Raw genomic sequence first — 15,158 nt, forward strand, 5'->3', positions numbered from 1 at the left:
CAAGATACACCATCATTCGCGACGGCAGGTAGAGTTAACGGGGGCTTTCCGCATGCTCATTCCCTGTATTCTTACCGGTTTGCATATACTGCTAAGTGGCAGCATCTGAACGTGCACATAAAATATTCGAGAAATAGAACATATACGGTTGTTTATCAATGAAGGCTGGTGATTGATGTAATCGATTTTGTTGCGCCAGACCAGGTTCTCTTGCAGAGATACCCGAGATAGCCATTGCCCAATATATCAAGTTGCAGACCTAGAGCACACAAAACATCCGTCGTTCGAGACAGCGAAAATCGCGTATCAGCCATAAGTGTACGCACTGAGAAGCTTGCTGGGCTCCCCTGGTGGTTTGAAGACCTGAGGTACCCGGAAGGCGAGCTCTTCGGCAGTGATATGGTCGTCCGTGTATACGTAAACGCTGTAGTTCAGCACACCCTGGTCCCCATAAAAACGCACGCACGGCACAGTGTGCGCCGGTTTCTTGCGGCTTATGTCTTCGCACACGGCAGGCACATCTGCACCTGAATTGACGGCCACGTGGTCGAAAGGAGCCTCGGTCCAGATCCCGCCGCCATCAGAATCTGCGATACAGAAGCGTTTTGGCATCTAGCGCATGGCTGTGCTGACACTCGACAGGACATAATGTACGAACATTTATGTAACTAAGCATATTCCTTTATGCGTAGCATTTCTAGATATTAAGTGAGCTTAGAACAGCGGAAACAGGTAATGTTTATGGGATATTCTCAAGCACGATAGTATAGGTGACAATTTCGAGGAATAGCTCGGAGATAGCTATAGAAACAACCGACTATAAATCGAATGGGAAGGACGGAAATGCACAGAACTAGCGTAGATTCACCGATTATTGAAGGAAGGACGCCTTCTGTCTCCATTGCTACTCGCGCTTTATGTTGAGGGCGTAGAAAGTCGAATGAAAAAGATTGAAATATGTTAATATTATATCCGCAATGGGCAGAGGGCGTAACAAGGATCCCTGGGCTGATGTATTCGAACGACATAGTGCTACTACAGACAATGCAAGAAATTGAAACTTGCGAATACGTGGGGTGATAAAGCAACATTTTAATACTGACATTGCCATAATTACGGAGTCATGGCTAAACCTGGATATAAAAAAATCACGGAGAAACTCCTCAGGTCTAAGTATATACGACATCAATGTGGCACTTGCACGCAGCCCGGTGTCATTATCCATGTCACGGCACTCGATCCGACCAGTACAGCGCTTCGATGACACGAACTGGTGCGGACGGCGGCGCAAGGTGCATTGATAACGCAAGCAAACTACTGCATGTGGTGGTACCAGGTGCGCTGATGACGTTCCGATCATCATTATTGCTCTTGAGCTCCTTGTCTATCCGTGTCGAACCATTATGAACCGTGATCAAAGGACTCCGGCGGCGGCACGGACCGATCAAACGTACCATAGTACAGCCGCGAGGAGCGTATCTTGAAAAAATGGAGGACGCTTAAGCTTCGCCTTTACGAGTAGAACGCGATAGCGTTATCGGGACCCGTTCGCATCGCATCTTAATAAAACTTGTTGTTGGGCTAGTTGGTACATGATTCATACAACGAAAAGACGCAACACACCAAGGAAAAAAGACAGGCGAAAGGAAAGAGCGTCTATATCTTAATAAAACTTGTTGGGCTAGTTGGTTCATGATTCATACAGCGAAAAGACGCAACACACCAAGGAAAAAAGACAGGCGAAAGGAAACTTTCGCCTGTCTTTTTTCCTTGGTGTGTTGCGTCTTTTCTTTGTATCAATCGCATCGCATCCTTCACATCCGGCAAGTAGGCTTCATTCACTGCAACACTTAACGTGGGAAAGCCAGCTTACAAATCCCAAGCTTACACCGGTCCCCTTAAAGTCAGCTTCACTTTCAAACAGAAATGCATTGCTGGGAAGATGTTTCTCCACAGGCAATATAAGTCGTCTTATATTAAAATGTAAGGCCCTAGGACCTTTTTTCATTATTTTATTAATTGTTTGCTATTGCTCCGACGCGCGCGCGTGTCCAAAACGCATTTGGATGCCGAGTATTCCTGCGCCATCTGGATAAGATTTTCGCAAGTAGGCTACCCGAGTGAGCCGGGGTTGTTATGGTAGAAATGCTGACAAAAGAAGTTTGTGTTTGAGTTTCCTCGTAACAGAATTTATGTTTTCTCGTACATTTAAATAACAGTCCGACGCCACCATGTCGGTATGCTGTGCTTAAGTTGTACTCTACCATTTTTCTGACGGATTTCACTGTGAAAAATTCAATTTTTGTTCCCTAACACCTTGCACCACGACGAAGGGTCTGTGCGATCGGGGTGGTTCGGAATGTTTTTTCCCTGCACTAACAGCTTGCGCCACGTGGAGGGCCTGCGCGGTCGGGGTGGTTGCGGATGATTTTTTCCGCCACGGACGCCGACATGGACGCCGGATTTTCTGCGACACGGGGCCCTTAACGCTGTCGCGTTAAAACGATCTGCGAAGCTCCGCAACTGCGCGCGCTGTGCTTTGGTAGCTCCGCGTTGAAAAAGAGACACGCGGGCCCATATCTTGAAAGCGATCGTCTTGCTGGAAGGACGAACGGACTGACGGACAGTTTGGGTAATCATAGAAGTGCTTATGCATTTAAAAAACCAGGAGCTGCTATGCAGCAATCGCCCTTACTTCATTCACAGGGTGGGTCGGCGGGGAGGTGGCATGTTGGTATTCACGAAGTCTCCTCTGCCTTTGCGCTTCTAGCCGTGAAATTCTCTGCCTAAAGATATCCCTCGCACGATTATTGTAGTTTGCTGCTGCCGCGTACCCGATTGCGACGTTTCCTTCACTAACGAACTTATTCCACCCTGTCCAACTTTCACTCCCATTTTTACCGCGCAAGTTTTGTACTATGGTACGATTTTAACTTTACTGATATTTACTGGAACATTCTTGCTACAATCTCATGTCTGTCCAATCAATTTCTTGATCTAACACTACTGTTTCCCATCAGTCGAGTTGTCATCATGCCAACTCCCAGAAACAACACCTAGTACTAACTTATGACCCGCAGTTAATTACTCGAATGGAAATAATGGATAGATTAGGTAGGTGGCCATAAAATACTGTTATTTTCACTTTCAAATTAGATACCTAACTGTCTGCTTTTAACCAAATATATCCAGGACTACAACAAAGTTAACTTGACCAAAATTAACGTTGAACGTGCTGCGTTTTTTTCAACACTTCACTACACAGGAAAAAATTATGCAACTAAAAGGGTGTAAAATGTTGTATTTATGCTTTTACACCCTTGTTCACACCCTTACACACCCTGTTGCCATTATTTTGCAATAATACACCCTTTCAGTAGGGTGCTTGCATCGTTAGCGCCCTCCGATTGGCACCAAGGGTGTAAAAGGGTGTAAGTGACATACACGCATATATACCGGGTGTTTCAGCGAACACTTTCAAAAATTTTTAAGGGTTGCCTGTGGCCGATAGCACAATTATAGTTCATGAGCTGGTCTACTCAAAGAGGCGGACATTACTTGCACAAAAAATTGAAATGCATAATTGCCTAATTAACAAAAATGTACTAATTAAATTTTGAAGTTATTATCTTATGGCCCATATTGCAATTTACAAATTCTAGTCATGTAGTTCGCAAGGCGGATCCACTTGGAACAAATTCTCAGGATGACACCAGTTTCAAGATATATTAATTCCCGAACTTTGCGAAGAAATGCATTGGCGTTCCAGTATATACTTTCTTAACAAAACTTCGTTTTATGGATTTAAGCACGAAAGTAACTGGCACGCCAATGCATTTCTCTGCAAAGTATGTATATTGTTTACGCATGGGTCTTCGAAAAAGGCTATAACATAACCATAGCATTGGTGATAATAAAGGCACTTTATCGGCAATACGTAATTCAAAGCAATTCACGTTAGGTGTATATCCTAGTATTAAACTACATAGATACTTAATACAACCAGCTAGCTTTCATTTTAATTTAAAGAGCATGCTGTAATTACCAAATTCAAGTCAGCCTGTACGCAAAATGTACTCAATAAGTGCTAATGGGGTAAGCGGCAGAAGATTTAAGATATTTATTCTAAAACATCGGGCACGGTATACTTCATGACATGCTATTTACTATTTTCCAAGAAAACCTTTTTGGTGCATATATCTGGAACACCAATACACCACGCCACACAAATCAGGTGTATATTTTGTGAGGCTGGTGCCGCTGACAGCATTTCTGCCAAATGGCTGAACTTCACATATTACCTGGCTTCAGTTTTGAAATAACAATATGCCCTAACAGGATGTTAATGAAAAAGAAGTAGTTCTACGGATATTAGTCCTTCTAAAATATATATTACATAGCCGTGACCATGAATACTGTATTATTTATTTATTTATTTATTTAGGTATCTCACATGCTCCAATAGGAGTATTATGTGAGGGGGGTTATAAATTTGGATGCGAACAGAAGCACTTTGAACATTGTTATTTGAACATCCTTAAACATTGGTAAATAAACAAACTGGAAAATGGAACGAAAAGAAAACACTTCAAAACAAAATGCTGCATATTTTTCATTGAAGATAACGAGGTCAGAGATGCGAAAAATGCTGTCTGAAGACCATTCCAATGGGTGATTGCACGTGGCAAGGCTGATGAGTTGAATGCGGTGGTTTTTCCAGAAATACGTTTGAAGCTGAGGTGATTATGCAATCGGTACGATGTGCAATTTGGATGTGTAAGAGGTAGGGTAAATGGATGATGGCTATAAACAAGTTTGTGGAAGAGGCAAATAAGTGCGTTTGTTCTGCGAGATTCTAAGGACGGAAGGGTCGTCATAATGTAAGTTATGCTGGAATTCCGGCTGTAGACATGTGCGATAAAACGAGCGGCACGATTGTGTTCAAGGGTATGAATGAGGTATTCTTGATGAGGTGACCAAATGGAAGATCCAAGTTGAGGGCGAACAAATGTTTGATAGGCGAGTTGCCAAGTGGAAGTGGCATGCCTCTGAGGTAGTGCTTTGAATAGCCTATGTGTGGTTAGCTTTACAGCGAGCTTTAGCTGCGAAGCACCTTATGCGCCCGGGCTGTCAGCGTCTCCTGTCGTAATAGTCGTCGTAGGTTAGCAAGCGGCTCGTGGCACTGCTCCGGCGTTCGTCGTCGTCTTCCACAGCTGGCTGCGTTGCCGCTCATCATTCCAGCGTAGAATTTCACTTCTGTCGTCGTAATGAGGAGACCGTGTTTACGGGGGGTTATGAGCCATTGCTAAAGGCAGTATGAGCCCATTAGCGGTGCACCACTGCGTGCTTCACACCTCCCCAGGTTTCACGTTAGTCGAGCTGCATTTCGCTCAATGGGTCATTCGAGAGCAACGAGTTTTGTTTGTGCTTTTTAACGCAGTAGCGTTAAGGGCGTCGTGTCGCAGAAAATCCGGCGTCGGCGTTGGTGTCGGCGTCAGTGTCGACGTAAGCATCGGCGCCTGGCGGAAATAATCATGCCGAACCACATCATCCCGAACCACCCCGACCACACAGGCCCTCCGCGTGGCGCAAGGGGTTAGTGAACCAAAATTGAATTTCTCAAAGTAAAATCCGTCAGAAAAATCGTAAAGTACAACTTAACCACAACCTACAGACGTGATAGCATCGGATGGTTAATTGAGTATACGAGAAAAAAGCCTGATAGGCAGCCAGGGATCTGTGAATGCTATCACCTTCCACTGTTGAAACCGAAGCTTATAAGCGTCCTCCAATTCCGATGGCGTTTCGCTGTACTTTGGTTCTAGGCGACATTGAGGGGAATGCTGAAAACCGAGCCTTTCTAAATTTTGATCAGGCCCCATGTCACAGAAAATACGGTGTCGGCGTCAACGGTGTCCAATAACGCTATCGCGTTGCACTCTTAAAGGCGAAGCTTAAGTGTAGTCCAAGTTTTTGTATGTGGGTTGTCCGTAAGAGATTAGGTAAACAATGAACGCCGATATACTTATATGATGATGCGAGGGTGACTGGACTGTTAATAAGTGAATACGTATATAGAGAATTGAATCGTTTGTGGCTAAATATTATTAATCGGCATTTATCAGTGTTAAGGGACATTTGCCATGATGAGCACAAGGGAGTAAAGCGGTCGAGATCTTATTGGACAGCTATATGGTGGTTAACATAGCGGATTTTGTGATAAATAACACAATCGTCGGTGAACAATCTCATTGTCGAGGTGATGTTTAATGATAAGTCATTAATAGAGATTAGAAGCAATAATGAGCCGTTTACACTGCCTTGGGTTACACCAGATGATACATCATTAAGAGAAGATGAATAATTAACAACTGAAGTGAGCTGTTTACGAAACGATAAGAGGTTTCTTATCCAAGAAATTGTTAAGGAATCGAGGCGAAAAGAAAATAGTTGTGGTATTAGACAACAATATGAAATGCGATCGAAGGCTTTAAGAAAAGTCGAGGAATAAACAGTAGATCTGAAGACTTTCGTCCATTCCCAGGAGTAGTTCGTTAGTAAACCCAAATAGTTCTGTCTCACATGATAGCCCCTTGTTGTTGCCAACAAAAACGCCTCTTTATCTTCGGGCGCTGCATTTAATTTTTACTTTAAATCAATCGCCAGGATATACACAGCAATTTCGACAGATAAGCATGACAGTACATGTCAAGCCACACGTCACTACAGGCCTTTGCGTCCTAGATGAAAATTCCTTGAACTCTAACTTATCCAAAATTTAGCTTCAAAATTTAACTTATCCAAAATGAAACTTTGCGTCCTAGATGGAAATTCCTTGAACTCTAACTTATCCAAAATTTAGCTTCCTTGAGCGTGTAGTTTCCGGGCTGTTTAAAACAGAAATTTGTGATATTTGGCAATCTTCAAAAGCAAATTATCCAAAAAATAAAAATTCAAAATTATTTTGCTGCATATAGGAATGTAGCCTTAGGATATAAATATATCCTAAGGCTACAGAGCAAGCCGCAATGCTGTAAATGCGGTAGTTTCTTCAAAATATATTCACAACTGAGACAGTTATCAAAACCCATGTATTTCATGCTTGTTCTTGAACGTTTATTTCTAAATCTCAATAATCAATTTCTTTATGTTATATATAGTTGGAATCTACAAGAATTAAGCTTTCTATGGTATTTACGACAACTTTATATCCTAAGTAGATGATCTGCCGCAGTTTCTCCAAAAGTACTGAAAACGAGGTGCTCGTGCCGCCGGAGTGGGACGGCCACCTTAATTAAAATCTGCAGAAACATCATGTTTTATGTTCCAGATCATTTATTGTAACAATTTAAACAGTTTGTTTCTAAGATAAAAAAATCGAAATTTGTGTTTTTTTATGAGGAAAAGAAACCACTACCGAGACCCGCTAGCATAAACTTGTTGCGCCGCCTGTCAGTAGCTACCGAAAGCAGCCGTTCTGGTAGAGTTATCACGTGTTCCAGACAAGGGGGACACGCGGGAACCTTCCCCGAACGGCTGCTTTCGCGGCTGCTGATAGGTAGCGAAACAAGTTTATGCTAGTACTGACTTGGCAGCAGCTTTATCCGCAATTTTTGCGCTTAAAGCTAGGTAAGTAACTGTTCCAACTTTTATAGAGAACAATCTGAACCCTAAGATTGGAACGTTCAGCAAAATTTAAATAATTGGAGGCCAGCGGTAGCAGCAAAATCATTTTTATTGTAAGACAAATATCCCTGTATGAACAGGTCACAATCGGCTAACAGCACACGCCGCTCAAGAATAGCATGAGAACCTGCGAGTTTGTTCCCGGCCACAGCCGCAGCACAAAGCGAGTTCCATAACAGAACAGCAAGCATTGCACGACACTCACGACTGCGGACCCCAACCCCCATCATGCCCCGCTATGGCCACATTGTTGATACGTTCACTTCATTTCTTCTGCTGAGAGACGGATAACAAGTGTCGTTACATCTGCAGTTTGAAGCAATGCTCCCACTAGTTACTGTCATATGTATGTGGTTTCATATGGCAAAGTAGAACTGCACCTTCAGGACTGTAGTGACCAAAGCGTGGTTTGCGAGAATTGCGGCATCGTCTGCTCCTGCTGTGCGCGCGCTGAGAAATCTGTGCTGGCAATCGTTGATCACACGAAGGCACATTTCAATCCAATCCAATCCTGTTTATGGACATTGGTGGAACGAATTTTCGACGTTCGTTTGCTTCAACAAACGCACGGCTAGGTTTAGCTTTGTATGTTGCCTCTGTCACCGGACTGCCGCCTCCGTAAGCGCAGTAATGTTGTCGGTGCGTTGTTTAGTAACCGTGGCCATCCTGCAGGTCACATGGTTGTACACTTACAAGTCGGCACGCTGAAAGCACTGAACTCAGCGATTTTTACATGCCCCGTCATCGGCGACAAGGTGAACCTATTCAAGGCAACTTCTTGCTCATGTATTTCTGCTTAGACTACTTGTCACATGTCCCAATAATAGGTGATGTATAAATGTGGAAGTAGCCGTGGGTTGTCCGCTTAGGTCGCGGTCAATCAATCCAGCCTTAAGGTTAGGGCCAATGAAAACCTTCGACTCCGTAACCATATGTCTAACACTGTTACATTGTTAGTGGCATGTACAGTGCTCAACAATTCAAACGCCATACTCGGACCGTTCGGCACTTTGACGCCACTGGAGAGTGCTGGTTGATTGCTTGGGGACCAAATTAAGCCAAAATTCGTTACAACGGCTCTCCTTTATCGTATACCACAACGCACCAGCTCGGGGTCCACCTAGCGGTAGCGCGAAAGCCGCCGGCAGCGCTAGGCTCCGGGTATCGCGTTTCAATCGCTGAGCACTGCACATAGCGTTAAATGTTAGTCCACTCACCCAGCTCCACATATCACGCTTTTAATACGTGAGCATTCTTTAGCGAGTTCCCCAGGAAAATTTGTCCGTCACTCGAAAAGTGTAATGCCTTGCATCTGTACAAAAATGCGTAATTTTCGAAAACATTTAATCACTATAATAGTGTAAATGCAGACGATTGGTAGCGTATAAGTGATAAGGAAAAATTGAAAGCGAAAAAATATCAGATGATATCCATAAGGATACATAGGGCTCCATAGAAAATGCATGGATGGGCTTATAGTAGGGTTGGGCCAACTGAAATTTGGGGTTGGGACCATTTGAAATTTGAGGGTGGGCCAAGTAAATTTGTGGTTGGACCCACATGAAATTTGAGGGTGGGCCAAGTTAAATTTTGGGGTGGCCCGACTGAGATTTGGGAGTAGGCTAATTTGACATTTCAGGGAGAGCAATTTAAAATTTGGTGGTGGGCCAATCTAATTAGAGGGTGGGCCTAGTCAAATTTTGGGGGTGGGCCCACATAAAATTTGGAGGTGGGCCAAGGTAAAGTTGGCGTTAGGCCAACTTAATTTGGAGGTGGGCCAACTTGAAATTTGGGGGTGAGCCGACTGAAATTTGGGATGGGCGATTGACATTTTGGAATAGGCCAACTTGAAATTGAAAGGTGGCACAATTGAAATTTGGGGGTGAGCCGACTTAAAGTAAACGGTGGGCCAACTTGAAATTTGTGGTGGACGAACTTCAAACTTGGGGGTGGGCCAACTGAAATTTGGGGGTAGGCTTACACATACTTAGACAACTCCAGTGGAGTTTCTGCATACTTCTTCTCTTGCGATGGCAAGGTGTAGCTTTTGGCGGAGGTCAACAGTGGTAGCCTTACGACTTGCTACGTAAATTCATGTAACATTACAGTTCACTTGTGTAAAGGTTACTTCACGTGGATTTTGAACATTTTAACTCTGAAGAAATTAGTCCTACGATTATAAAATCTTGAGTATTGATATGTCAATGTATTGTCAGCCTATGAGTATATTATTCTTTGAACAATAGAAACAATATCTTATGTTAAGTGAAAAAATGTTTTATATCTATCATGCAACAATAATTCGTTGTAAACAAAATTATGCAATGGTAACAATTGTGCAAATTTCAGTCAGCCCACCTGCAAATTTCAAGTAATTTCAAGTTGGGCCACCACCAAATTTCAAGTTGGCCCACTCCCGAATTTCAGTCAGCCCACCCCTAAACTTCAAGGTGGCCCACCCCAAATTTCAAGTTAGCCCACTCCCATATTTCAGTCAGCCCGCCCGAAACTTAAGTTGGCCCACCCCCAAATTGGGTACTCTGTAGGTCAGGACACGATCAGCAGTTGGAATTCGTTGGCTAGTGCCTTGAATGTGGTGGGCACTAATTCTTCTTTGCTTGTATAGGTCAGCACAACTCTAATGCGAATGTTGATCGGAGATGAGTAGCTGGGTATATAGACAAAGCTGTAGAAATGAAACTGTCGACTCAACCATAATTGCATGAATTATTTACAGGTTCTGAAACCCCACTTTGACGAACACATTAAGGACACAGGGTAGGGCAAAATTTTTAAAAAATTCGATTTTTGGTTTTTCACTTATTTGGAATGCTCAGGCCTTCCTCAACAATATCCAGTACCCCACATGTTTTCCCGCGTTTTGATTGAGCCAAAAAGACCCAGTTTTCGAAACCAAGTGACGAGCGGCCACGCCCCCTTTTTTCACCTAGCAAAACCTAGCGATCGCTCATGCTTCTTCGAAACGTAAATTTTGTGGAAATCACGAAAGAGTGCATTGGGCACGTACAAAAGAGAGTGGGTGCCAGGCTAAGAAAGTTGAAGAAAGCAAGGGCACAAAGCTATCTGATGGCAAAGGTCTGTCAGGACGGGGGCGGTTGACTGACACTTGCATTGACAAAAGACAAACCTATTATGGCTTAGCCATAAGAAGAAACACTGGAGACTTGGAAAGGATGCGGAAAGCTGTTTGGGCAACATATTTTCACATGTTGGCTACGGATATCGACCCAAGTCACGGGCTCTGCCCAAAAGATGCCGGCACTTGGTGTGCATACAACAAGGCTCAATTGACACAGGAGCCTTTTGTGCACAAAGAATACTTGCCTGCACCAGTCCTTCATGCCATTAAGCCAATATTCCAACAGTTCTACCCAGACCTGCTGAAAAAGTGCTTACACGGCAAGACACAAATTGCTAATGAGTCATTTACCCATGTCGTGTGGGAGCGCGCACCGAAAATGTGTTCTTCGGAATGGAGATGTTCAAAACTGCCACCTTTGATGCTGTGCTCATGTTCAATGAAGGTTGGGTGGCAAGAGTTAACGTCCTGAAGGCATTTGGCATATCACCAGTGCATAACACTGTGATGTGGTTGGGTGAAGTGGACCGTTGTCGACTGTATTTTGCCAAGAGAGAGGCCGAACACATGACAAAACAAGCCAGGGAAACAAGAACACAAGCAGAGAAGCGAAACGCTGTCTCTGGCAATGACTATGTGGCTGGTGGCTATTAGGCAAATGGTTCAGTGCATCTTGTTTTTGAAAGAAAATGAAGTGAACATGTTTTTTGTCTTTGACCCTCAATATCTCGAAATAATTTTTTTTGTTACATTTGCCCCATTTTTATAAAAACTTCAAATGACAGCACGTTGATTTTTAGCCAGCGTAAAGTAGACAGCTATGCACAGCTACTGAACTAGAATGGTGCACATGCACTGAACAGTTAATTTTCTCTGAATTGTTTCCTTTGGAAAAAACAACAAAAACTGGCTGTGTTAGTAAAAAAAAATTGCGAAACTGTTGATCTTTGACAAATAATCTTACTTCTAGTTCCACTGCAAGACGACATGATCGCGAATCAAATGAAACAAACCCGAATGCGCTACACGCAGTAGTTGCTGAGAAAACGGGTCTCAAATAAGGCTCAATATACATGGGAGGTATAGGGCCTACCCTGTGCCCTTGACCTCGCGCCTGTTGACGACATTCCGGATTTAGGCAGAGTAACGGTCCTGACAGCAGGCAGCCAACCACTGGAAACAGTGTCTTCATCATCTGCAATGGTGATAAGCTACACTGCATGTTCAAAATGAGTAGTTTTCTGGCAGCAGTGGGTAGCCAGCCGGCTGCGACAGCGACGAGCACAGAGCCCCAATGCACTGGGTGCCCGCTTTAAGGTGAGGTGAGCGTAACGTCGCCTCAAGGACCATGTTCTAGCACTCACTGCAGCCTTTCAAATTATTTCGCGTCACTAATTACCCCACATCTCCCGTCACCCCATGGTCGGCACCGCTGACCATGGGGTGATGTCTCCGAACGAACAGTCTTTTATTGCGATAGCAATTATATGGACACTTCAACCTGATTTATGCCGTCGGCGTCGCCGTCGCCGTGAATTTCCGTATACAGTCCAAGGGCGATAAAATCGTCGCCACGCGCCGTATGCGCGAGCGAAAGCGCGCGGGGGATGCGCGCTATAGACGAGACAACCTAAAGTTTGCCCGCGTGGCACCAGCACCGATTGCTCCCCAGGAGGAAGTATGGAAGCGTCGAAGGTCGACGCTGGACCAGCGCGCGCCCGTGTTCTCTACGGCGCTAGCGATCGTGGGCGTTCTTTTCGCAACGGTGAGCTCGACCTCATCAACCAAGAGAGGTGGCACGTACGCAATACTGCTGTGTTGTTGATTGCCACAACAGCCTCGAAAGGTCGAAAGCCGACCGTGAAGTCCTACAAAATTCCTGGGAGGTGGTACGAGAAGGACAGACGACAAGCGTGGATAACTGCGGTGCGCCGAGTCAAGTAAGTGACGTACTTTCGCATTCGCATGCAATATCACGGCCGCTCGATAAAAATGCAATAGTAATGTGCCTGTATTTAGTGCATGCCCGTTTGTTTAGACGTGTCGGGAATCGTACATGACATCCGCCATGGTAGCTTAGCGGTAAATGCATACTTGTAGCGCCGCTAAGCTCGACGACGCGAGCTCGATTCCCGGCCACGGCGGCCGCATTTAGATGGGGGAGGAATGCAAGAATACAGTTCTTACCATCTACTTTGATTTTGTGTGCACGTTACAGAAGACCCGGTGGTCAAATTTATTCCTGAGACCCTCCATTACAGTGTGCCTCATAATGATATTGTGCTTCTGGCACGTGAAACCTACGAATTTAATTGATTGTACTGTTCGTTCACTCGTGATCGGCGTAGACGAGCTCAAGAAAATTATATCTCTCTTCTAAACGTTGCAACTTAAATTTCTAGTTGTGCAGGCAACAAAAGGGGCCGCGCGATACTTGTCTTTTGTGTGGTGGCAATCCGTATTTAATGCAAGCCGCGGTCGTCGCGTGCGTCGGTAAGCGGCAGATCGCAAAGCAGATGCCCGAGACGCGCGCGTTATGTTTGTTGCTTGGCCATGCTTTCTAGCTTCGCAATATCCAAGCATGCTTTAAAGTAATTGCCACCTTGCACATTCTTCCTGCTTCACTCTTCCTGCCAAGAATCTTCGTTTCGTGTAGTAGCCGGCCATCGGTGTGAGCTTACTTTAGCTGCAGCGGGGCATTCGCCTGACGAGAAACTAGATTTGCTTTGTTGAGGAATGTATCGCTAATTCTTGTGCTCGTGCTGCTGGTTACCGTGACCTGGGTTCATTTGGCGGAGCAATTTGCACGAGTGATTTCTCATGACCAGTGAAAATATATCTTGCTCAATACTACAATGAGTTGCCATGACTCTAACATCTGCATTGAATAAGGCATGATATACATTAAATATTTATACAGCGTGATATAAGGCATTATGCGCATATGTAGAACTTACATCACTAATTGATTTTATTGGCTTATTGGTGCCTAATGCATGTGTCCTTTCTGTGCTGACAGTGCTGATGCCACTCCCTGGGAGCCAAAATGAGAGCAACCGTGCGTGCGCGCCCAGCTGCCAACGAAACCAACGGCAATCGTCACCGTCTCTGCACATCTCTGCAAGCATGCATGACCGCTTTATAAGTGCATTATAGAGAAATAAAAGTGACTAAATTACTGAACTCGGTGTGTACCGCTAACTCGGTGTCGTATACAATCTTGTTAGACACCTCCGACACGCACTTAGCTTTCACTGTCACATCATCGCCCACAATTTGTTCAACACCACACACGTGTGGAAGCAGACGCTCCCCTTTCTTGTGGTTGCCGCCACGAAAAAAGCTGTTCACAACGGCAACCGTCTTGAAACCACACTGCCGTCTTTGCATCGTTGCTCAGCAAGTAGGCGATCTGCCGCCGTCGAAAACGGAGCGCCGTGAGCACGAGCAGCGAAGAAAAGCGTGGGCGAAACAATGTAAACAAAGCGGAGACTGCACCACGGCGCGACCGCGCTGCTTGAAATTTCCACATTGGGGGCGCTATCAGGAGGTGCAGCAGCGTCTTCTCGTGATCGTTTTCTCGTTTATCACGGAGAGCGAATTCAAGGCGGAAAGCAAATGCGACCGTCGCGCGAAAGGCCGTGGGGTATGGGAGGGAGGGAGGCGGGGCGACGCTGTGCTCCGGCACCAAAGGCGTATCTTGAAACCGGGCGTAAGGGGAACTTGCCACTCAATCTCCCACGTGAAAGCAAGAAAGCGGGAAGGCAGCGCGGGAGGGAGGGGGGGGGGGGCGCAGCTTCTACTTTACCAACAACTGCGCTCGTACTTTGCCCGCGGCCTGGCGGTCGCCCGCACCATCTGTTATCTCCACACGGCTCTGACCTTTGTATGTGCTGTGCATTCGCCGCTCAGTTCCCGTTGAAGCGATAGAGCACACGAACCTTCGCCCACTGCAGCGGCTGCGCTTGCTCCCAGCGTTTTGACAGTCGTTGTCTGCAGTCATTCAGTGTGATCTATTCATGTTTGCTTGTGCGCACTACTTGTTAATTCAGTTAGTAAGCGAATGTGTCAAAGTTTATGCAGCCGACAAAACTACTATCCCTACTCCGAATAGCTCTCTACTAATTTGCTATCGCAATTGATTTCGCACATTTTTCGGAACGCCTCTCTTTAAATATTACCTGAAGTCTTCGTAGAAACACTGTACATAATTGTGTGATTTTAGTTGCGTGATTTTACAGCAGGCAGCATTGATGAGAGGGTAGCATTCGTCGTAATAAAGCTCAATAGAAGGTATACGTAAAACAAAGGTAGTACAAGCCCACGCTCCTACCTCCCGTCAAAATGATGAAAAAATAAAACAGTTTTATGA

General features: G+C 45.0%; 1 protein-coding gene across 1 annotated transcript in view; it reads right to left on the reverse strand.

Annotated features, from left to right (window-relative positions):
• Positions 1 to 257: 257 nt before the first annotated feature.
• The window catches only part of LOC125943363 (uncharacterized), a 55,195-nt gene continuing 40,294 nt past the window's right edge, over positions 258 to 15,158 (reverse strand). Inside the window, exon 3 of the mRNA XM_049662637.1 lies at positions 258 to 587. Within this exon, the coding sequence (XP_049518594.1) occupies positions 307 to 587 (281 nt within the window). The 3' untranslated portion in view covers positions 258 to 306. The remainder of the gene's footprint in view (positions 588 to 15,158) is intronic.

This window comes from Dermacentor silvarum, chromosome 2, assembly GCF_013339745.2.
Source record: "Dermacentor silvarum isolate Dsil-2018 chromosome 2, BIME_Dsil_1.4, whole genome shotgun sequence".
Taxonomy (NCBI): Eukaryota; Metazoa; Arthropoda; class Arachnida; order Ixodida; family Ixodidae; genus Dermacentor; species Dermacentor silvarum.